Below are 23,645 nucleotides of genomic sequence, written 5' to 3'. Positions count from 1 at the left end.
TTTCCTAGGTAGGCCAAGAGCGGCAGCTCACACCTGTAATCCTAACATTCTGGGAGGCAGAGGTGGGTGGATTGCTTGAGCTCAGGAGTTCAAAACCAGTCTGAGCAAGAGTGAGACCCCATCTCTTCTAAAAATAGAAAAATCAGCTGAGTATTGTGAGAGAGAGGGAAGATGATCGCCTGAGCCTGGGAGTTTGAGATTGCTGTGAGCTATGATGGCAGGGTACTCTACCAAAGACAACAAAGTGAAACTCTCAAAAAAAAAAAAAAACTTGTGCGTTCAAAAATTCCAATCCAGTTAACGGATTTTGTTTCCATTATCAGCTTGGTTTTGAAAGCTGGTGAGAAGATACAGCCTGGTCTAACATATTTTAGCCCCACCACCCATCCCCGCCATACTACATTGAATTCCTGTACCCACAATACAATTATCTGGAATGACTCAGCCAGCTTGGGAGACACATCCTCATTGACATCTTTCCTAGATTCCTCAAGATAGAGTTATCTGAGCTGTCTTCTCCTACTTCATCACAAATTCATCTAGAATTTGCTATCTGATATTCTAATCTGTCTCTGTGTTTCTTCATTATAAGCTCCTGAAGAGCAGTATGTCTTTTTGCAGGGGGAGACAGAGTCTCACTTTGTTGCCTGCAGTAGAGTGCTGTGATGTCACAGCTCACAGCAACCTCAAACTCTTGGGCTTAAGCAATCCTCCCATGTGGCTGGGGCTACAGGCGCCCACCACAATGCCCAGCTATTTTTATAGACAAAATCTCGCTCTAGCTCAGGCTGGTTTCCGAACCCATGACCTCAGGCAATCCACCTGCCTCGGCCTCCCACAGTGCTAGGATTACAGGCATGAGCAGCCAAACCTGGCTATTTTTAGAAATGAAGTCTCACTCTGGCTCAGGCTGTTCTTGAACTCATGAGCTCAGGCAAGCCACAGCTAGGATTACAGGTGTGAGCCACCGCACCCACTATGTCTTATTTATCTGTGTAACCACGTAAATATTTGCTTAATGGTATGACTGAATAAATTGATTTGTTTCATGATAAATTCCTTTGTAATTAACCTTTTTGTATAATACAGGTTGCATGGTAGGCATAATTCCATATGGTGGGAACAAGTCAGTATCTCCTATCAAGACATCACAAGAGAATAAAGAACCAGCATTTATTGCGTAGAAAGTTTTCTTACAGAACTTTATCAATATGAAATGTGGATTATTTGTTTGCTTGAGTACTTTAAGAAACAGTTTGTGTGGGCGGCGCCTGTGGCTCAAAGGGGTAGAGTGCCGGCCTCATATGTTGGAGTTGGCGGGTTCAAACCCAACCTGGGCAAAAACTTCAAAAAAAAAAAAAGAAAGAAGGAAAAAGAAACAGTTTGTGTATCACCCTCAGGTAGCAAAAGAAAAAAAGAGAGTTTGTAGGCTACTTCCTGGGAGTGTACTTTTTCAAAAGTGGTTTATCAATTACCTAAGAACAGTTAATTAAAGGGCTCTGGGAAAGAATGAGACCTGGGTGCAAAGTGCAGCCATCCAGGTCGACCCAGTTTGAGATGCTTTACTCTTTGGAAATCAGTGACTAAAATCTGCCCACGCCTACCTGGCCTGTTTTTCATAGCTGGATGAAAGCTAAAAAAGGGCAGTCCTCACCAGCCCTTGCAAGCAATTCCTCAGGGAGTGGCATAGATAACAAATAAGACTTACGATGTAAGCATGTGGGCTTCAACTTCCCTTATTCTCTCTCCATTAAAAGCAGGATTGAAGATTAGGGTGGTGGAATTGGTGAGAAATTTGATGTTTTCCTTTTCTAGGATATAGTTGCAACATCTGGATAGCATAGTGAAGACTGCAGGCTTTAGGGCAGGCCTGGGTTTGAATCCCAGTTGCACACCTGCCTGCTGTGTGAACTTGAGCAGTCAGCTTTACCTCACTGTACCTAGTAAAACTGGGTTCATAATATCTGTTTCTTCCCTCGTTGAAAGGATTAAATAAGAAAATGCATTTAAACTCTTGGTGTAATGCTGAAAGACTTGGGGCAGGACCCCCCACTCTGCCCTGAGCGATGACGACCCCAATCAACCGCAAGAGACGGCGCTCGATGCAAACAGCAAGAGGATTTTATTCCAGCATGCTGGGGCTTGACTCGCAACTCTTTTAGGAGCCGAGGAGTCAAGCCCTGAACAGCAGGTTTTACAAGTTTATAAAGGCAAAAACCACAAAGTAGGGAGGGGTAGCAGACATAGCAGGGGCTTTAGGGAGGGGTAGCAGACATAGGGGCTTTTCCAGATAAGAAGAACTCTGGTTCAGGGCGGCGCCTGTGGCTCAGTCGGTAAGGCGCCGGCCCCATATACCGAGGGTGGCGGGTTCAAGCCCAGCCCCGGCCAAACTGCAACCAAAAAAAATAGCCGGGCGTTGTGGCGGGCGCCTGTGGTCCCAGCTGCTCGGGAGGCTGAGGCAGGAGAATCGCGTAAGCCCAGGAGTTGGAGGTTGCTGTGAGCTGTGTGAGGCCACGGCACTCTACCGAGGGCCATAAAGTGAGACTCTGTCTCTACAAAAAAAAAAAAAAGAAGAACTCTGGTTCATTACTCATCTGTCTTAAGACAAGATCAGCAGTTAAACATTTGCTTAGCTTTTTTCTTTCAGAACCAGTTACCGGTTATCTGCTTCAGCTCGGGGCTATTTCCTAGGACAGTTACAAAAGGTCACATTCTTATGGTAGGGGGCGAGGGGTGCTGCTACATATCTGGTCCTCCCCCCCTTTTTGGATTTGGTAGTACTTTCCTTCAATGCCTGGCACAGTAATAGCTTTTTTAAAATGTTAGAATTGAGCAGCACCTGTGGCTCAGTGAGTAGGGTGCCAGCCCCATGTACCAAGGGTGGTGGGTTCAAACCCTGCCTCGGCCAACCTGCAATAAAAAATAGCCAGGCCTTCTGGCAGGTGCCTGTAGTTAGAAGTGAGCTTCCCAAGTTAGAAGTGAAGCTACTAACAGTTTGATGAGAATATTTCAGCACATTGTACCCCTTGATTGCACTAATGTGCACAGCTATGATTTAACAATAAAAAATTTAAAAAAAGGAGTGAAGCTACTTGCAAGGCTGCGGCAAGAGAATTGCCTAAGCCCAAGAGCTGGAGGTTGCTGTGAGCTGTGACACCACAGCATTACCGAGGGCAACAAAATGAGACTCTGTCTCTAAAAAAACAAAAGTTAGGATTGATGATGATACACACTGTCATGTGTGTGCAAGTTTCTAGCTGAGGTGCCTAGGGAGAGTTTATGAGAAAGATCAAAGTTTTGAACATGTTAAATTTGAGATGTCTGTAGGTTTGGAGCTCTAGCTAGTGATCTACATGGAATCTTTGGAATTTTGGGGGTTTTTTTGAGACAGAGTCTCACTCTGTTGCACAGGCTAGAGTGCTGTGGCATCAGCCTAAGTCAGAGCAACCTCAAACTCCTGGGTTCAAGTGATCCTCCTGCCTTAGCCTCCTGAGTAGCTGGGACTACCAGTGCCCACCACAATGCTTGGCTGACTTTTCTATTTTTACTAGGCACAGGGGTCTCACTCTAACTTAGGCTGGTCTTGAACTCATGAGCTCAAGGGATCCACTACTGTGGCCTCCTAGAGTGCTAGGATTACAGGCGTGAGCCACCATGAGCCACCTGGGCAAGGGGTTTTAAGGTGGATATAGCAGAAGACCTAGAAGCAGGGCAGTTGGTGTTTTAGTGAAAGAGGGTTAAATTGGTCCGTGAAGCTCACTTCTAACCTTCATTCAAGCTGAGGCAAGAGTACCATTGGAAGCCCACCTCTGACCTCCTCCTGTACCACAAGGGGCCAGCCACACGTGTGTGGACTCCCCCACCTGTATGTCCAAACTCCAACCACATTCTCCCCTACTCAGGGCCACCCCAAAGTCCAAAACATATATAAACCAGTGGTGCAGTTCACTCAGGAGAACAGACCGAGAGACCAGGTCTTGGGAGCCATGTCAGTAAGGAATTCTGGAGTCCTGGGTACTCGAAGCATAGCTGCCTGATGAGGGTGGCGCTCCGCCTGAGCACAACCCCTCAGCTCTCTGGGGCTGGATTCAGACACAGGAGAGCCAAAGCGGGGCCTGCTCAAGTGCAGCAGTCATCCAAGTCTAAGGGTGGAGCTGTGGGAAAGCCTGTGAGAATGAGAAAATAGAGGAATTGACGGACTGGAGGTCTGAGGGGGATGGAACACTAAGAATCGCAAGAGTAGAGAAGTGGGAACTGAAAAGGTTGTGGTTACAAGGTCATTTCTGTGCACATCTCCAAATGGTGATAAGAAGAACAAACATGAAGGTTCTTAAAAGGAAGGAGCTTAAGAAACTTAAGGGAGGGCAGCGCCTGTGGCTCAGTGAGCAGGGTGCCGGCCCCATATGCCGAGGGTGGCGGGTTCAAACCCAGCCCCGGCCAAATTGCAACAAAAAAAAAAAAAAATAGCCGGGTGTTGTGGCGGGTGCCTGTAGTCCCAGCTACTTGGGAGGCTGAGGCAAGAGAATCGCTTAAGCCCAGGAGTTGGAGGTTGCTGTGAGCTGTGTGAGGCCACGGCACTCTACCGAGGGCCATAAAGTGAGACTCTTGTCTCTACAAAAAAAAAAAAAAAGAAACTTAAGGGAGTGGTATGGTTCATCCATCCACTCTTAAGAGTCTCCTGGGATGATTATGGTGCTTTAGGTGGTGAAGACTACATAGCCAAGTCTTTGATAAATGTGAGAAAATAGCTAAAAGGTCACTTGGATGACAGCGACAGCTAGAGGTAGGGAGTGACATAGCAGGAAGGCAGTAGCCTCGAGGACTAGAATTTGCAGTGAAGTGATGATTTGGAAACCCCTTTGGGGATTGAGGAGAACATTTACCTGCATTAAAACCTGGCAGAATGAGGAGCTTGAGAGAATGAGTACACTTGCTAGGGGAGGTAGTGGGTTCTCTAGGGGTCTAGGTTTCAATTCAGACCAAGTGGAAAAGCCAGTGCCCTGTGACAAGGTTGAGAAGGTAGGAACGTTTGAGTAGCTGAGCAAGAGACTGGACTATGAGAGAGTTCACCAGATGGTGGAGCTGAACATTTGGGACAGGATGGCAGGATCTGTGGCAGGAAAGGATACTCAGAGCGGAGAGAAAACACTGAGTTCATCGGTGTTTGATAGGTGGAAGACGTAATACCAGAAACCTTTAGATAATAACATTTTACAACCTGACCTATCATGGTAAGCTCAATGTATAGATTAACTCTTATTGGTATGACAAAGGACATGAAATTTGAACCATCTTACAAAAAAGCCATTTTTCTATTCCAGTCATATTGTCAGTACCTTTGGCCCAACTCCTTGTAGAAAGAACTGAAAGGTGAGTCTGTCACCCTGTGCTCCTGATGACAGTGCGCACTCGTACTGATTTCTGTGTAATGAGGATTAGTGTTTTGGTTTTTTTTTGTAGAGACAGAGTCTCACTTTATGGCCCTCGGTAGAGTGCCGTGGCATCATCACACAGCTCACAGCAACCTCCAACTCCTGGGCTTAAGCGATTCTCTTGCCTCAGCCTCCCGAGTAGCTGGGACTACAGGCGCCCGCCACAACGCCCGGCTATTTTTTGGTTGCAGTTCAGCCGGGGCTGGGTTTGAACCCGCCACCCTCGGTATATGGGGCCGGCGCCCTACCCACTGAGCCACAGGTGCCGCCCGAGGATGAGTGTTTTAACACTGCCTGCATTTGCAAACACCTCAGTAAGTGAGTTCTCCTTTCTCTCTCTCTGCCCTTTCTCCCTTCCAGAGAAGACACCCAGCAGCCTTATTTGTGAGTGGAAATGGGAAAAGACACTGGTGGGAGGGCACAGGTAGGACTGCAGACAGCACCATCTGGTGGAATTTCAGGAATGGGATCATCCAGTCAGTGCTGTCCATCAGAACTTTCTGCAGTGGTGAAAACATTCTCTTTGGTATGGTAGCCACCTAACAACAAAAGGCTGTTTAGTATTTGACACATGCCTGAGGAACTGAATTTTTTTTTTTTTTTTTTTTTTGAGACAGAGCCTCAAGCTGTTGCCCTGGGCAGAGTGCCTTGGCATCACCACTCACAGCAACCTCCAATTCCTGGGCTTAAGCAATTCTCTTGCCTCAGCCTCCCAAGTAGCTGAGACCACAGGAGCCCACCACAATACCTGGCTATTTTTTTTTTTTTTTTTTTTTGGTTGCAGCCATCATTGTTGTTTGGCAGGCCCAGGCTGGATTAGAACCCGCCTGCTCAGGTGTATGTGGCTGGCACCTTAGCCATTTGAGCCACAGGCGCCCAACCAGGAACTGAATTTTTTATTTTATGTACTTTTAATTCGCTGAAATTTAAATAACCACATGTGGCCACTGTGCTGGATGGCAGATGTCTAGTGGATAAGGTACAGCTTGGCTGAAGGCTTCAAAGAAAAAGTGGAGTAAGTGCCTGAAGAAACAGGTGAGCCCTGGTGAGCTGTGTTCCGGGGCTTTGGCATTGTGGAAATCAGAAAGAAAGCCCTGGTTTCTCTGATGAAAGGAACCCAGGCTGGACTTCAGCAGTTCCTGATAAGTTGTCAGGAGAGGGATGATTTAAAGAAAGCAATGGAAAGCCATTAGTCCTGGCTCTAATGAAACACATTTGGCTGTGTGGATGTTTGTGATGATGAAGGAAGAGAGTATTGCTGTAATGTTTTCGCCGTGTCAGTCCCACCTTGTTTCAAGTATATAATGAGCATCTACTTTCTTCTTAGTGGTGAGCAGTGTGTGGAGGTGGTTGGTCTGTGATGAAAGAAATGTACAATGGTCATTGTGCTTGAGAAAGTCCCACTCTAGAATTCAGAAGAAACTATTGAAAAGATGATGACAGTAATTTAAGTGTCTAAAGTGAATGGCACAGATGAAAGGTGATAGAAGCTCAGAGCCGGGTGAACAGGGCTGGTCAAAGCCTTGGTGGGAGGAAAGGCACACCTGTAAACTGTGCTGCAAAACAAATCCAGTACATCAGAACATTTTTGTATGTACATTCCAGAAAATATTTTACAAAAGTTTCAGGACATTCGGGGTGGCGCCTATGGCTCAGTGAGTAGGGCGCCGGCCCCATATACCCAAGGTGCCGGCTTCAAACCCAGCCCCGGCCAAACTGCAACAAAAAAATAGCCGGGCGTTGTGGCAGGCGCCTGTAGTCCCAGCTACTAGGGAGGCTGAGGCAGGAGAATCGCGGAAGCCCAAGAGCTGGAGGTTGCTGTGAGTCCTGTGACGTTATGGCACTCTACGGAGGGCGGTACAGTGAAACTCTGTATCTACAAAAAAAAACACAAAAGTTTCAGGACATTCGAATTCAGCCTGGGCCCACCAAACAACAATGACAGCTGCAACCAAAAAATAGCCGGGCATTGTGGCAGGTGCCTATAATCCCAGCTACTTGGGAGGTGGAGGCAGGAAAATCGCTTGAGCCCAGGAGTTGGAGGTTGCTGTGAGCTGTGATGTCACAGCACTCTAACCAGGGAAACAGCTTGAGGCTCTGTCTCAAAAAAAAAAAAAATAATAAGTTTCAGGACAATAATTCAGAGTAACTGTGGGTGAATTACTCCCATGCTCATTTGTCCAAATGAAACTCTGCAACTTTGGTCTCTGTCAAAATCTGTGCTTTCTTCCTTTGCCTACGTCCTTTGTTTTTTGAGCATAGGAGATTATGGTGCTAACAAATATACTTTCCTGTCCACTCCAGTGAGAGATTCTGTATTATTTCTTGGTGAGCAATTTCACGGTGTTGTGATTTGAAAATTGCTTTAAAGACAAGAGGAGATCATAATGAAGGTATGGTTGAGACAGAAATAATAAAGAGCCTGGAAATTTGTGGGAGAAAAAAAAGCTAGTGCTGAATTAGACAGTCGGAATCACAGATTTGATCTTGATTTTCATTTTCAAATCATCATATGTAGTAACTCCTGTAGAAAAAGGCAGACTCATGCTATGTTGCCTGCTTTTGACTTATGATAGCTCTTAGATGCAAAAAAGTCAATGAAAATCTTCACCACATTCCCCAGAGTACAAGCACAGCTGCTAGAATGACTATAGGTGCCCTGGTTTTCAGCCCAGATGCAGTTCTCCAGGGCAGCCAAGCTTCCAGAGCATTAGATGAGAATGAAGACAAAGCAAAGGGAAGGAGAGGGACATGAGCAAAATGAAGGTGGAAGAGGGAAAGCAGACATAATGCAGAAAGATCAAATTATTTTAATTAGAAATATACAGAGTCCCCTGTCTCCATTCCTTTAATTTGATAACAAGAATTATAAATCTCAAGAATTAAGGTAAAATTTCAAAAGGTGAGAAAAGAAGGCATTAAGATAAAAATTTTAATGTGTTATTTTAATTAATAACATGATTTTTTTGTTTGTTTGTTTTTCCTTTTTGTTGTTGTTGTTATTGTTATTGTTATGAGACAGGGTCTTGGTAGCAGATTACAGGTTTGCCTGTAATCCTAGCACTCTGGGAGGCCAAGGTGGGTGGTTTGCCGGAGCTCACAAGTTTGAGACCAGCCTGAGCCAGAGCAAGACCCTGTCTCTAAAAAAAAAAAATAACCAGGCGTTGTAGTGGGCGCTTATAGCCCCAGCTACTTGGGAGGCTGAGGCAAGAGAATTGCTTAAGCCCAAGAGTTTGAAGTTGCTGTGAGCTGTGACAGCATGGCACTCTACCAAGGGTGACAAAGTAAGACTCTGTCTCAAAAAAAAAAAAAAAGGAATCAAGGAAGAGACAGAGCCTTGCTGATATGTTGCCCAGGCTAGAGTACAGTGGCAAAGTCATAGCTCACTGCATCCTTGAACTCCTGGGCTCAAGTGATCCTCCTGCCTCAAGCTCCCCAGTAGCTAGGACTATATGTGTGCACCGCCATGCCTGGCTCATTACTAAAATATTTTATAGACCGGGTCTCATTTACATTGCCCAGATTGTTCTCAAACTCCTGGCTTCAAGTGATTCTCCCACCTTAGCCTCCCAAGATACGTGCCATCACCCCCAGCTAATATCACGATTTCTAACTTTTGGGATTTTTTAGCCCTTCTATGAATGGGGAATAATACTCCATTAAAAGAGAGATAGCTTTTCATTATATGTTGTAGAAATCATACAAGGGTGTATCTGTTCAGACACTGTGGAGGTATTGACAATCTTTATCAGTTTAACTGAGTTCTCACCACAAAGAAATGATAAGTGTTTGACATGGTAGATATGCTAATTACCCTGCTTTGATCATTACACAATGTAAACATGTATCAAAACATTGCAGTATAGGCTCGGTGCCTGTGGCTCAAGATGCTAAGGCGCCAGCCACATACACCTGAGCTGGTGGGTTCGAATCCAGCCTGGGCCCGCCAAAACAACAATAATGGCTGCAACCAAAAATTAGCCACGCATTGTGGTGGGCGCCTGTAGTCCCAGCTACTTGGGAAGCAGAGGCAGGAGAATCACTTGAGCCTAGGAGATAGAGGTTGCTGTGAGCTGTGATGGCATGGGTGACAGCTTGAGGCTCTGTTTCAAAAAAAAAATTCATTATATGAAAAAGGGCACCAGGAAAGTAATGAGGTGGGATCAAATTTTCTTTTTTTAAGATAGTCTTACTTTGTTGCCCTGGGTAGAGTGCCATGGCGTCATCGCTTACTGCAACCCCCAACTCCTGAGCTTTCAAGCAATCCTCTTGCTTCAGTCTCCTGAGCAGCTGGGACCACAGGCATGTACCATGACGTGCAGCTGGTTTTCCTTTACATTTTTTGTGGAGATAGGGGTCTTGCTCTTGCTTAGGTAGGTCTTCAACATCTGAGCTCAAGTAATCCTCTCATCTCAGTCTCCTAGACAGCCAGGATTACAGGTGTGAGCCACTGTGCTCAGCCATTTGCTAGTTTTTACTTAACTTTTCAGTTTTTTGCTAGTTTTTACTTAACTTTTCAGCTTTCTCTCTCCTTATGGCCTTGGGCTTTGGGTTACTGCACTGTTAGAGATCTTGGTTTGCTCATTGTTCCTTCTAGAAAGTCTTCCTTGACACCCCTCTGATCCCAAGATCAGAATGGGCAGCTCTTCTGTGGTTTTTCAGAGTTCTCTCTGGTTGCACTCATCTCAAGGACACTCATGTGTCCTTTCTACTATAACAGGATAGCAAAGTCCCCCATTGTATCACCATGACTAGACACATGTATAGTACAAACTCATAAATATTTTCTGAGTGAATGACCATAAACAAGTTATTAGAATGTGAATTCTGAGTCCCTAGTACCTGCTTTTCAATCCTAGCTTCCTATGTGATGTTGGGTAAGTTACTTAACTTCTCTGTGTTTTAATTTTCTCTTTAATAAAATGAGAATAACCACAGTATGTAACTCACAGGGTTGGAGGAGTGAGAGAGTTAAACTACTTGAAGAATATTTTGAATAGTGTCTAAACACACAGTTAATGTTAGCTTTTAAAGGTAAAATTTTTTTTATAAGGTACATACACACACACATGCTATAGAGAGAAAGATACACATATATGGTATCAATATTTTTTTTTTTTTTGTAGAGACAGAGTCTCACTTTACTGCCCTCGGTAGAGTGCCGTGGCGTCACATGGCTCACAGCAACCTCCAGCTCTTGGGCTTATGTAATTCTCTTGCCTCAGTCTCCCAAGCAGCTGGGACTACAGACGCCCACCACAACGCCCGGCTATTTTTTTGTTGCAGTTCGGCCAGGGCTGGGTTTGAACCCACCACCCTCAGTATATGGGGCCGGCGCCCTGCTCACTGAGCCACAGGCGCCGCACATGGTATCAATATTATTAATATTAATGTTTTAAGAGAGTAAGGGATTGATACAATTATTCTTAACAGTATCTTTTTTTCCTTTTTAGGATATTGCCATACTATATCAGAGTTTTTCTTCCACGATTTGCTTTTTATTTATTTGTTTGTTTATTTATTTATTTATGTTTTGAGACAGAGTCTTACTTTGTTACCCTCGGTAGAGTGCTATGGCATTACCATTCACAGCAACCTCCAGCTCTTAGGCTTAGGCGATTCTCTTGCCTCAGCCTCCCGAGTAGCTGGGAGTACAGGTGCCTGCCACAACACCGGGCTACTTTTTGTTGTTGTTGTTGCAGTTTGGCCGGGCCAGGTTTGAACCTGCCACCCTCTGTATATGAGGCTGGTGCCCTACTCACTGAGCCACAGGCACCGCCCCCTTCTTCCATGTTTTAAATTCAAACTGTTACTCTTGATTTATATGAAAGTTTGGTTTAATAAAAATGGTGTTGAGGAAAAAAAGAGAACTTCTTAAATGTTTCCTTGCTAAACCTGCAAAGTTTTCTGTTTTTTTGTTTGTTTGTTTTTTCCCCTGCTTGGGGGTTTTCTAGTATCAACTGGAAAATCCTGCTAGATAAATTCTGAATGAGCTGTAACATTTGCAAAGTTTTTGAGTCTATATGCATAGAGGAGCAGGCTAGCACAGGAAAACATGTCAAAATAATAATGATTACTGGTTTAATTTATAAAGGACAATTATATCGCTAATGCCTAAAACTTTTTTTCTTTTTCTTTTTTTTTGAGACAGAGTCTCAATATGTCACCCTCCATAGAATGCCACAGCATCACAGCTTACAGCAACCTCTAACTCTTGGGCTTAATCAGTTCTCTTGCCTCAGCCAACCAAATAGCTGAGACTGCAGGTACCCGCCACAACACCCAGCTGTCATTATTGTTTTTTGCAGTTGTCATTATTGTTTAGCTGGCCCTGGCTGGATTCAAACCCACCAGCCTTGGTGCATATGGCCGGCACTGTAACCACTTTGCTACTGGCGCCAAGCCCTAACTTTATTTTTCTGTATGATTTAGTTAACAACTCAGGGTTTGGATTATGTGAAGTTCTTCTTAATTTAAATGAGTTTTACAGTACACATTTATGTGTTGACTTTGCACCAACAGAAACCCCTAATGGTTTTTTTTCTGATTTGTTTTCCAGAGCTGGTGGTTCCAGGATTTTGCTCAGAATGACATTAGGAAGAGAAGCGATGTCTCCTCTTCAGGCAGTGTCTTCCTATACTGCTGCTGGCAGAAATCTTTTAAGATGGGATCTTTCACCAGAGCAGATTAAAACAAGAACTGAGGAACTCATCGTGCAGACCAAACAGGTGTACGATGCCGTCGGAATGCTCGATATCGAGGCAGTAACTTATGAAAACTGCTTGCAAGCACTGGCAGATGTAGAAGTGAAGTATACAGGTGGGTAGGGGGCAAAAGCACATCAATATTTCATTTTATGGATTTCTGAACCATTTATGCTTTCTGTCTTTCGTTTTTTCAGTTTTATAAGAGATTGATACTTACATAATGGTCAATTGCTTAGCGTTCAGTTACCTAAAATTTTAAAATTTTATTATGTTGGCAAGGAGGCTGTGAAAGATACTGTCATTACACTGCTTTCTGGAGAGGATTTTGGCAACATATGTCAAAAAGACTTCTAAGAACTTCTTACCCTAGCCTAATAAGAAGTACTTAATTCTGAGGAAATAATCTGATATCAATTTCTGTATTAAAAGTACTCTTTATCCAAGAATTTTCCTGTGTTGTTGAAAGCATTAAAAAAAAAAGTACTCTTGGGGCAGCTCCTGAGACTCAAAGGAGTAGGGCGCCAGCCCCATATATCAGAGGTGACAGGTTCAAACCCAGCCCTGACCAAAAAATAAAAAAAAATAGTAATAATTAAAAAGTACTCTTTAGTACAGCAAACGTTTAGAAACAACCCCCAAATGTCAACCAATAAAATGGGTAAATAAATTTTGAAACATTGTAACACTACGTAACCATTAAAATTATGGTTTAGAAGCAGTATTTGATGACACAGAAGAAAAAGATACAGGAAGAAGGAAGAAAATAAACAAGTTTTATTAACGGTTTTGTTAGAATTCTCCAGAGACACAGAATCAATAGGATATATAGGGTGGCACCTGTGGCTCAAAGGGATAGGGCGCCAGCCCCATATGCCAGAGGTGGCGGGTTCAAACCCAGGCTCGGCTAAAATAAACAAAACTGCAAATAATAATAATAATAATAGTAAGGATATATATGTATGTGTGTGAGAATATGTACCTATAAAGGTATGAGGGAAAGAGAGAGAGATAATGAGGAATTGGGTCATGATCCTAGAGGCTGGTAGGAACCCAAAATCTGTGGTGTGGGCTGCCAGGCTCAATACCAAAGAGAGCTGAAGTTCCAGTTTGCAAACCAGTACACTGGAGACCCAAGAGAGCCAATGTTAGAGATAAAGTCTGAGGCAGGCTGCAGGAGGCCAGTCTTTTCGTTCTCTTTGGGCCTTCAAATGATTAGATTTGGCCAACCCTCATTATAGAGGGCAGTCTGCTTTATTTCAAATTCACCTATTAAATGGTAGTCTCACCAAAATCACTCTCCAAGTTAACACAACATCTTACCATCACAGTGGTTAGCGTCTTGGGTTGTGGGGTTTACAGTTAATTTTTACTTTCCTCTTTATGTATTTCTCTGTTGTGGGTGGGACCCTGTGGCCTTCTAGATCCCCAAGTGAAGCTTCTCAACCAAATCCAAATGCTCTAGGGTCCCACCTTCTCCATACACATTACCCAGTGCCCTCACCCCTGGTAGCTGCAACCTCTGAGTTAGGACAGTATCCTGTTCATTTAACAACTAATACACTCCTTCCTGTGTTCTTTATTGTTTTTGTACCCTTTCCCCCATATTGTAAGATGCCTCAGTATAGGAACCATGTCTTTATCTACCTATATTCCCAGTTAATCAATCACATACTCTTTGTACTTTGAGAAGTGCTCAGCACTCATCCTTATTGTTCATAATGATGCCAAACTCTTAACAACCAAGACGTGTTTCTCTTGGTAGCCTTAGTAACCTTTACAGAAAGTCTAAAATATCATTCATCTAGGTAGAAAGTATTTGGCTTCATACTGATTTGACAAGTCCTGTAGTAGTAATAGTTTCTTTCTCTATCAACAGTGGAAAGAACCATGCTAGACTTTCCGCAGCATGTCTCCTCTGACAAAGAAGTACGAGCTGCAAGCACAGAAGCAGACAAAAGACTTTCTCGTTTTGATATTGAGATGAGCATGAGAGGAGATATATTTCAGAGAATTGTTCGTTTACAGGTAAATGGTGTTTAAATCCCTTTGAGGTAGGGGAGACCCTAACCCTACATCAATAGACTAAGAGCCTTTGACCAGCCCTAAAAAGCATTTGAATTTTCCTTAGTTTCCGGTGATTATAATAATAGGTATCACACAACACTATATAATACTGCATTATATCATTGAGGTTTATGTTGAGTTGCTAATTCTATTCACTTAAAATTAAAAAAAAAAAAAATTAATTAAAGACCAAGTGTAGAAGAATAAACATCTGAGAATCTAAGGCTTTTTAACAGCATCATGAAATTGATGGTTCAATGTAAAAACATCTTTGAATTTTCAAAATATCGTAAGGTTTATATTGGATCAAATCAATTAAAAGCAAATAGAATTGACTTATCTACTTTTATCTAGTGATTTTGGCCCAATATTGATGACATATTGTTGATGCTATTTGTATGCCATATAAACAGCTGGCTGTCATCCTTTAGTTTTCAGGACTCATGGAAATTATAGATAATGAATGTTCTTCTGTGTTTTTTTATCTTTTCATCACCAATGTTGATTTGCCTCCTAGCAGTCTCATTAAGTCCTTGCTTTCCATTTTTATTTTCTTGATACCGGAGCAGTTTGTAATCTTGACTTTTTTTGCTTAATTTTGCATGTTTTTTTAATGTTTTATAATCTTGACATTTTTTGCTTAATTTTGCATGTTTTTTCCTGAAAAATTACAAAAATTTTTAGCAAATTATGAGAAGATTTGAAAGAAAACACAACAGCTTTTACATTTTTAACTCATTATAGAATATGTAATCAAGACTTTATTTAGACATGTAAGATGCCTGTACCAGATATTTTCTTCTCATGTCAGATAAGCATATTTTTACCCAATAATTGATAATCATTAATCTATACACTTCATCATAGTTCATCTTTGGCAGTATAAAAAGTATATAAATGAAAATACCTTTACGATTATTCTTCAGTAGCTAAATTGTTTTCTCCTTTGATCGCAGTTATTCTAAGTGATTTGAACCTTGGCCTTTATAGTATCCTAGTTTTATTTCATCCCCAAATAATCATGTTTTCTTTCTAACTCTATATAATTTTTATGTGTCTTCAAATTTTTCCAAATTTTTTATTTCCTTTCATCAACAATTTTTTATCATGATTTTTATTTATTTCTTACTTTTTTATTTTTTCCTTGTATTTTGAGCACTCTTGGGTCTGCTAGAATAATCATGATTTTTAAATTCTCATTTGGAATGATATTTTTGTTACTAATTCTTTTTATTTTATGTTTTTTACCTTCTCTAATTCTTATGAATGTTACCAAGATATGGAAGGTTTGTCACTTCAGATTTCCTTGTTATATAGTATTTTTTACATTCTGTATATATTTGACACTTACCCCACTCAATTTGGAAATAATTTGCTGCCTGCCATAGTAGGCTAGCATGCCATAGTGACTTTTTAGACAACAATGCCTTCATCAGATTTATGTACTTATTAGAGCTGGTTTATTTCAGGGCTTTATTTTAACAATTTAAGGTAATATATAATTTGGTTTTCCTCTTTTTATGGATTAATAACTCTCACACATATGAATTATGTCTTTATTATCAGAATAATAAAAAATAGATCAGTCTACTTTCCAGCATTGCGGCGAGGTTAAGGGTTAACGAAGCTGCTTTGAAAGTGTTCAGACTGCTTGCACATATAAATACCAAATTTTATAATGCAGCCTGTTTAATCTGTGTTTTTCACAGTTACTCCCTTTATTTGGAGAGGGAAATACTTCACCTCCGGGAATGAGCCGGAAAATACAACCTAGTGATGCCAATGCCGATGCTGCAGCATCTTATGTACAAAATAAAGTCTGCTGGCCCCATAACTGTGGCCGAGTACGTGAAGGAGGTGTTCCCACCCCAGCCAAGTTTCCGGGAATATGGTTCATTAGTGAATGGATGGCCACTGGAAAAAGTATAGCTTTCCAGCTGGTGGAACTAGGTCCAGGTGTTCAGTCAGCTTGGATCTGTACTGAAAAACTGTGACATTTCAATACATCTAGTGGAGGTGAGCCAAAAATTAAGTGAGATACGAGCATTGACACTGACTGAAAGGAAGGTCCCCTTAGAGCAAACTGCTGGCTCCTCAGTATATATGAAAGGTGTCACTAAGTCTGGGACTCCAATTTCCTGGTACTGAGATCTGCAAGACAAGCCTGAGTTATCTCTAAAAATAGCCAGGCGTGTGGCAGGCACCTGTAGTCCTAGCTACCGGGGAGGCTGGGCCCAAGAGTTTAAGGTTGCTGTGAGCCATGACACTACAGCACTCTACTGATGACAACAAAGTGAGACTCTGTCTCAAAAACCCCCAAAACCCAAAAACACCCCTGCAATGATCAAAGAAGGATTTATACCTGCTCTTTCCACCATTTCAGTGAGAAAAACATATAGTCAAAATAATCAGGCATATTTTATTCCAGCAGCCTGCTAAGAAATGCACAATGGGAATTCTTGAGTGAAATAGAGGCTGAATCATGCAAGCTGAATTTGAGAAATACAGTGATCTATTGTAATATTGTTTATATTTTTTCAGAGCAGCAGGCTTTGGTCTTGCCAATTCATTTTAGCAAATTGGTGATTTAAACAGGAAAGTTTTCATGTTACAGTGCAAATGAATAGGTCATAGGATTAAATATAGATGATATTAAGCATTATGTGAACTCTCATTCTTGACCAGCCGTGGAAACCGAGTGCCAGAATAAAATATAAAAGCCAGCGCCTTAAAAATAATGACACACACACCCCCCAAAAAACCCACAAAACAAACAAAACAGCTATGTCCAAAACTCACCTACAATTAATTCCTTTTATTTACTATGCCTTCTTGATTTTGAAATGTGTAAGTCTAGTCATTGGTCATAATTAATACTACCAAAACTTATAACTTTGTCAAGGTCTGAAAAGCCTGAGCATCCAGACATAAAGTGTCAACTACCTAGGCTTAGTTTCTCCATTGGGCAGGTGCCCCATTTTTGTGATCTTCTCTCGTCCAAGTATAATACTCTTCTTACGTTTTTCACATACTATGTGATAATGACATTATCAATATATCTTTTTTTCCCCTTCATCTGACTTAAACCTCCTTAAGCATATTTATCTTTGTTTCCTGAATGCATGGCATATATAGGAGCTCAGTAAATGGGTGTTGAATGGAACTGAACCAGCCCCACTTAAAATGTGTCTTCGTGCCGTGTGGAGCCCCACCTCAGTGACCTCACACTCCGGCTCCCAGGAAAGCAGTGAATCTTGTGACGGCATATTGAATTAGTTGACAGCAATCAGGCCTTTGTGCATCCCTCGAGCCCGGGAATATAGGCAGCTGCCTGGCAACGTCCACTGCACAGTAGTAGGATAGAAACCCAACCATAAATACCAGGGACTTGGCGGGGGAATGAGACAGAAGAAGAAGCAAACTAAACTGCAAATGTAACACACTTAGTTATTTCTCCATTTGAGTTTTTGAAAAAGGATGCAGTAACATACTCTGTTGTCCAAATATAATTCCTTAGACATTCATGAATTCATTTTTAAAATGATATCCAGAGGAATATACTGTCTTAATCTTCATAGTACTTTTTACAACACTGTAATTTCTATTTTGTTTACACAGTGTGCACAATACAGAAAATCCCACTGAAATGATTTTGTATTTATGTATTTTAAAAACTTCTTTTAAAGGGCGGTGCCTGTGGCTCAGTGAGCAGGGCGCCGGCCCCATATACCGAGGGTGGTGAGTTCAAACCCGGCCCCGGCCAAACTGCAACAAAAAAATAGCCGGGCGTTGTGGCAGCTACTCGGGAGGCTGAGGCAGGAGAATCGCCTAAGCCCAGGAGTTGGAGGTTGCTGTGAGCTGTGTGACGCCACAGCACTCTACCCAGGGCGATAAAGTGAAACTCTGTCTCTACAAAAAAAAAAAAACTTCTTTTAAAGAAAAGGCCAAAACCATGGGGCAGAACATGGGGGAGGGTTTGGGGGAAATTAAGAAAATTTCTCATTTTGTATTATGAAATTTTAAAGAATAATAATTCAGGATGTTAATACAGAAGTATGGCACATTGGGAAAACATTGAACTAAGCATTTGAAGAACTTACTTCTTTGCCATTTTTGCCATTAGACAGGTCTATGATCCTGGAAAGATCATTTAAGCTTAGTTTTTTTATCTGTGAAATGAATATATAAGCACATCCGTCAGAGGCAGAGAGTATAGTGTGTAAGTACACATTTTATATAACAGTTCTTTGTTACAGGAGGAAATTAGGAGAAAACTAAATCTTACCACCACAGAAATTAAAATAAGGGCTCCTACTGTCAGATCATATCAGTTTTAAAATTATTTCAGAGAACTTTAGCCCTCTCCCTTTTAAAAAGGAAAAACTTCACCCAAAGAGGCCTGTGGCCTGATTCAGAATCAAGGGAAAAAATTCTTGTTCAGGAGGGAAGGTGCAATTATAGCAAAACAGTCTAGAAGTGTTAGCTGATTCCCCCTTAGAAAATCCTTGGGCAGTAATTCTGACCTTGCCTGGGGATTATAAGGGAGAATGTTATTATGATCGGCTCTGGAATAGGAATGTGCTTAAGAAGCACATTTCAGAAGTCCTTACTCCTCCTACCAGAGACCTCCAGAGATTTCCCAAAACCTCAAGAGTCTGACTGGCAAGGGCATCTGTTTATAACTGAGTCAGAATTTTGAGTGTTATTTTTGTGGTAAGTTAAATATTTCAGTATAGTTAATTAATCATATATTTTTATTTATTTATTTATTTATTTATTCTTTGTAATTTTTTTGGCCGGGACTTGGTTTGAACCTGCCACCTCCGGCATATGGGACCGGCGCCCTACTCCTTGAGCCACAGGCACCGCCCAATTAGTCATATTTTAATTAGACCTAATTCAGGACTGATTTTTTTCAGAATATCCTACCTTTCTGCACCTGTAGCACCTGTTTTGGGAGTATTTTAATTTAGATCATGAATTTTGAGTTTCCTATTTTGAATATATTTCCAGACTTTCTGAAATACTATCTGCAGGTAGGTTAAATTCAAGACTACCCAGCATGAAAGCCCGTCTGAATTAAGTGTAGCCATAGAGAACCATATCTCCCTGAGGTTTGTAATGAGCCTCTGTCCAAAGCCCAAGGCCAAATATGGCCCAGGAACCCAAGAGTCCAGCTGACTGGCTTTTCTCCTGAGATGGCCGTCTGCTCTGGATCTTACCCTGCTTACCTGGGGCTTTAAGGACTTACCCACCTCTAGCCAGGACCTTCTCACTAGGGACCTTCCCCTGCCCAGGCTGTGTGTAGCTGCTGCCTGGATTCTCCCCAGCCTCACAACTTGCAGTGTTGTACTGTCTAGAGACTCCTATTGCCATGCCTCACACTTCAGGACAGACTTCCTGGTGCTATTAAAGCCTTTCCAGAGCAACCCAAGTTAATCACATCCGCATGAACACTGCGATTTGAACTACTGGCTGTCCCTGAGGGAACCAGCACATAGCTCAATTATCTCTCTGGCCGTTCTGGGTTTCATCTCATCCGAGGCACCTGCTGCTGGAATCGCAGTATGCACCAATACCAGCTAGAAAAGATTCCCTCTCCAGTCAGGCCAGCACACTCACACATTCTCCAAGGACAGAAAAGGTTATTATGGAAAAAGATGTCTAAATGTTCTCTGCCTCCACTGAGGATAAACTCAGAGGAAACTGTGAGTAATGTATCCACAACAAGTGCTTTAATACTGTAGCACAGTGGTTATGGCACCAGCCACATGCACTGAGATTAGCAGGTTCAAACCCAGCCTGGGCCAGCTAAACAGCAATGACAACTGCAACAAAAAATAGCTGGGCTTTGTGGCAGGCACCTGTAGTCCCAGCTTCTTGGGACAGTGAGGCAAAAGAATCACAAGAGTTTGAGGTTGCTGTGAGCTGGAACTCCATGGCACTCCACCAAGTGCGACATAGTGAGACTCTGTCTCAACAACAACAACAACAACAAATACTGTGGCACAAAATCATTTATTAGTAGGCAAAGTGAGATGTACTTTGCTGTGTTAAGTGGTACCCCCCCCAGTTAAAATACAACTTGGGGTCGGGCGCGGTGTCTCATGTTTGTAATCTTAGCACTGTGGGAGTCTAAGGTGGGAGGATCACCTGATCTCAGGAATGCGAGACCAGCCTGAGCCAGAGCAAAGACCCTGTCTCTAAAAATAGCCAGGCATCGTGGCAGGCAACTGTAGTCCCAGCTACTTGGGAGGGTGAGGCAAGAGAATCACTTGAGCCCAAGAGTTTGAGGGTGCTGTGGGCTATGATGCCATGGCACTCTAGCAAGAGTGACGAAATGAGACTCCGTGTTAAAAAAAAATACAACTTAGTACATCTACTGTAACAACATACACAAAATTGCAGAATGATTGCAGCAGAAGTCTAACACAGTCTAAAATGCAGTCTCTAAAGCTAAACACCTTTTATAGATGTAATTAGTGGACTGATTAGGAATGCTCAGGGACAGACAGCCCAGGTTTTTATGTTTGTTTGTTTATTGGTTTTAGTTTTGTTTTTGGTTTTTTGGTTTTTTTTGAGATAGTCTCACTTTGTTGCCCCGGGCTATAGTGCTGTGCTATTCTCCTAGTTCACAGCAGCCTCAAATTCCTGGGTTCAGGTGATCCTCCTGCCTCAGCTTCCTGAGTAGCTAGCTGGGACTACAGGCACCCACCACAATGCCCTGCTAATTATTATTATTTTTTTTATAGAGACAGGGGTCTCACTCTTGTGCGGGCTGGTCTTGACTTCCTGAGTTCAAAGGATCCTCCTACCTTGGCCTCCCAGAGTACTAACTAGGATTATAGGCATGAGCCACTGCATCCAGCCGACAGCCCGGGTTTTTCATGGAGAAAATGTCCAACCGATGGGAAACCTGTAAGGCTCTGGAGACAGAGGTCCCTCACTGGCCCTCAACCAACTTGAATCCATTATATCTGCTGAATCTGTGTAGAGTCCATTTCTTCCTAGGGACTACTAACTGACCAGCCATCCAGATGTGCCATGTGTATTCTGCTACCTGTTTTGGAGAAACATCTGGTGTTTTTATTACTGTGCTATAGCAGGGGAATTTTCCATTCCCCTCCAGGGCCCTCTGTTCTTTTGAATGAGTGTTGTTTGTGCTGCTGCATACTGATTCAAATTTACTGTCCAACTTTCCTCCTGTTTGTGCAATGCTGACTCATTTTCCCCAGATACTTGTTCATAGGCAGCCTGCTGTAGTCCCTTGATCTCTCTTGGCAAATGACAGTAAGGCATTTTTGAAATGTTGAAAGCCTTCAGCTAGAGCTTTATCCAGCTGTCCCTGCTTGTTTTATTGGCGGAATTGTCCCACTCTGCATTTTTGCAAAATTTACCCATTTTTTTTTTATTCTTGCCTCTCAAGTGGAACCAGGTTAGCAAATGATGGAAAATTAAATCCAGGCGATTTGTGATAAGAAATATGTTCTGTGAAAAAGACCACTCAGTCATAAAGAATGCTCAGAATGAGATTATGCAAATACTTCTATTATCACACTTTCAAGTGGTACAGGCACCCTTGATTCTGATGCAAGGCAAGGAAATTCTAGTTAGCTTTTTATTTATTTAATTTTTCTGCTGTAAATGAGCAGAAGCTCACTAAAGCATAAAAGAAATGAGGTCTTCAAAAAGGCCTGCCTCGTAATCACCTATGTGCTTCACAGCCCACCAGAGATGATGAATAAATTTGCTGTGGCCCTTATAGTTTATAATTTACCCTGTACAACAGAAATGGTTGTCATGCTCTTTAATTTCAGGAAACCTGTGATCTGGGGAAGATAAAACCTGAAGCCAGACGATACTTGGAAAAGTCAGTTAAAATGGGGAAAAGGAATGGACTCCACCTTCCAGAACAAGTACAGAATGTGAGTTTATGTTTCCTTTTCTTATTGGGAAAAAATGAATAAATAAAACAAAATACAGGTTGCACATTCCTAATCCAAAACTCTGAATCCTGCATGCTCCAAAGTCTGAAACTGAGTGCTGACGTGAATGCTCAAAGGTCATGCTCAGAAGAAGTGCTCACTGGAGCATTTCAGATTTTCAGAGTAGGCGTGTTTGACCAGTCATAATGCAAGTATTCCAAAATGCAAAATTCCAAAATCTGAAATAGTTCTGGTTCCAAGCATTTCAGATAAGGGACACTCAAGCTTGTACAATAAAAACCAGGAAATAAGGGGGAAAAAATATTGTAATAAAATAACTCATAATAAAAACCCATTTACAATGTATTTTATATTCACTGGCTTTGAAGTCTACAACTCCTGTTAACCTCATAGTGATTGACAAACTGCTTATCCTTCTTTAATTCTAAGTTTTGTTTTCGTGTGTGTTGGTCTTATTTTCCCTGATCTATTTTATATTCTTTAAGACCTGGTTCCAGGTCTTAATAGATGATTTGTATTCTGCTACCTTGGTTGTACAGAGATGGGGCACTGGGTGATAAGATCCTTATTGATGGAAGAGTTTTAAAAGCAGCACTTTGGAATGGAAGTCCCTATGATTAATACATACCCCTTAAGAGGTTAGCAGCTGAAAACGGCCTCTAAAACTTTTTCTTTTGTCTAATGCCAGTCGTATCTTCTAGGTTCAGAAATAAACTTGGCTGCAGAATTAACCTCTTTCTTCTTGGACAGGAAATATAGTCCATGATTTATTTCTAGGTCATTCTTCTAGCCAGCAGAACTGGAAATAAGTTTGAAAAAAATCCAAATCAAGTAATGTCAGCATGGTAGATGTAACTGAAGGATCAGTGAGATAAGAGCTCCTTTCTCCCTTCTCAATGATCTTTAATCATCTTATATCCTCTTAATCCTAGTTAGAGAAAAAAATGTGACTAGTCTCAGTCACCTGATCCTTTGTCTTCCTGTTCAGTCCTCAGTTCATTTGGAGGCATAAACATCATCTTAGTTAAGATATGTTTAGTTACAGCTAACAATGCCCTGTTTAAACAATAGAGATTTATCTGCTTGTACAATTGGAAGGCCCAAGGCAGGTGGGCTTCACAGGTTAGTTTGATCTAAGTGTACAGTGGTATCATTGGCCACTTGATTTTTCTTCTTTTTTTTTCTTTTTTTTTTCTGTTTTGAGACAAAATCTCACTTTGTCACCCTCAATAGAGTGTCGTGGGATCATAGCTCACAGCAACTTCAAACTCATGGGCTCAAGCTATTTCTTGCCTCAGCCTCCCAAGTAGCTGGGACTACAGGCACCTGCTACAATGCCATGGCTAGTTTTAGGGGGGGTCTCACTCTTGCTCAGGCTGGTCTTGAATGCCTGAGCTCAAGCAATCCACCCACTTCAGCCTCCCAGAGTGGTAGGAGTATAGGCGTGAGCCACCACGACTGGCCCCACCTTATTTTTCTATGTGATTTCTACTGTT

General features: G+C 42.0%; 1 protein-coding gene and 1 non-coding gene across 2 annotated transcripts in view; one reads left to right on the top strand and one right to left on the bottom strand.

Moving 5' to 3' along the window:
- Positions 1-23,645, top strand: part of NLN (neurolysin) — a 112,966-nt gene that overhangs the window by 31,630 nt on the left and 57,691 nt on the right. The window contains exons 2-4 of the mRNA XM_053589708.1: positions 11,992-12,251; positions 14,016-14,164; positions 22,021-22,128. Of these exons, the coding sequence (XP_053445683.1) occupies positions 11,992-12,251; positions 14,016-14,164; positions 22,021-22,128 (517 nt within the window). The remainder of the gene's footprint in view (positions 1-11,991; positions 12,252-14,015; positions 14,165-22,020; positions 22,129-23,645) is intronic.
- Positions 11,373-11,436, bottom strand: LOC128592865 (U7 small nuclear RNA). The gene has a single exon (XR_008382081.1). It is a non-coding gene; the product is annotated as a U7 small nuclear RNA (small nuclear RNA).

This window comes from Nycticebus coucang, chromosome 1, assembly GCF_027406575.1.
Source record: "Nycticebus coucang isolate mNycCou1 chromosome 1, mNycCou1.pri, whole genome shotgun sequence".
Taxonomy (NCBI): domain Eukaryota; kingdom Metazoa; phylum Chordata; class Mammalia; order Primates; family Lorisidae; genus Nycticebus; species Nycticebus coucang.
The sequence above is the reverse complement of the archived record's forward strand: the minus strand, read 5'-3'. Positions and strand labels throughout refer to the sequence as shown.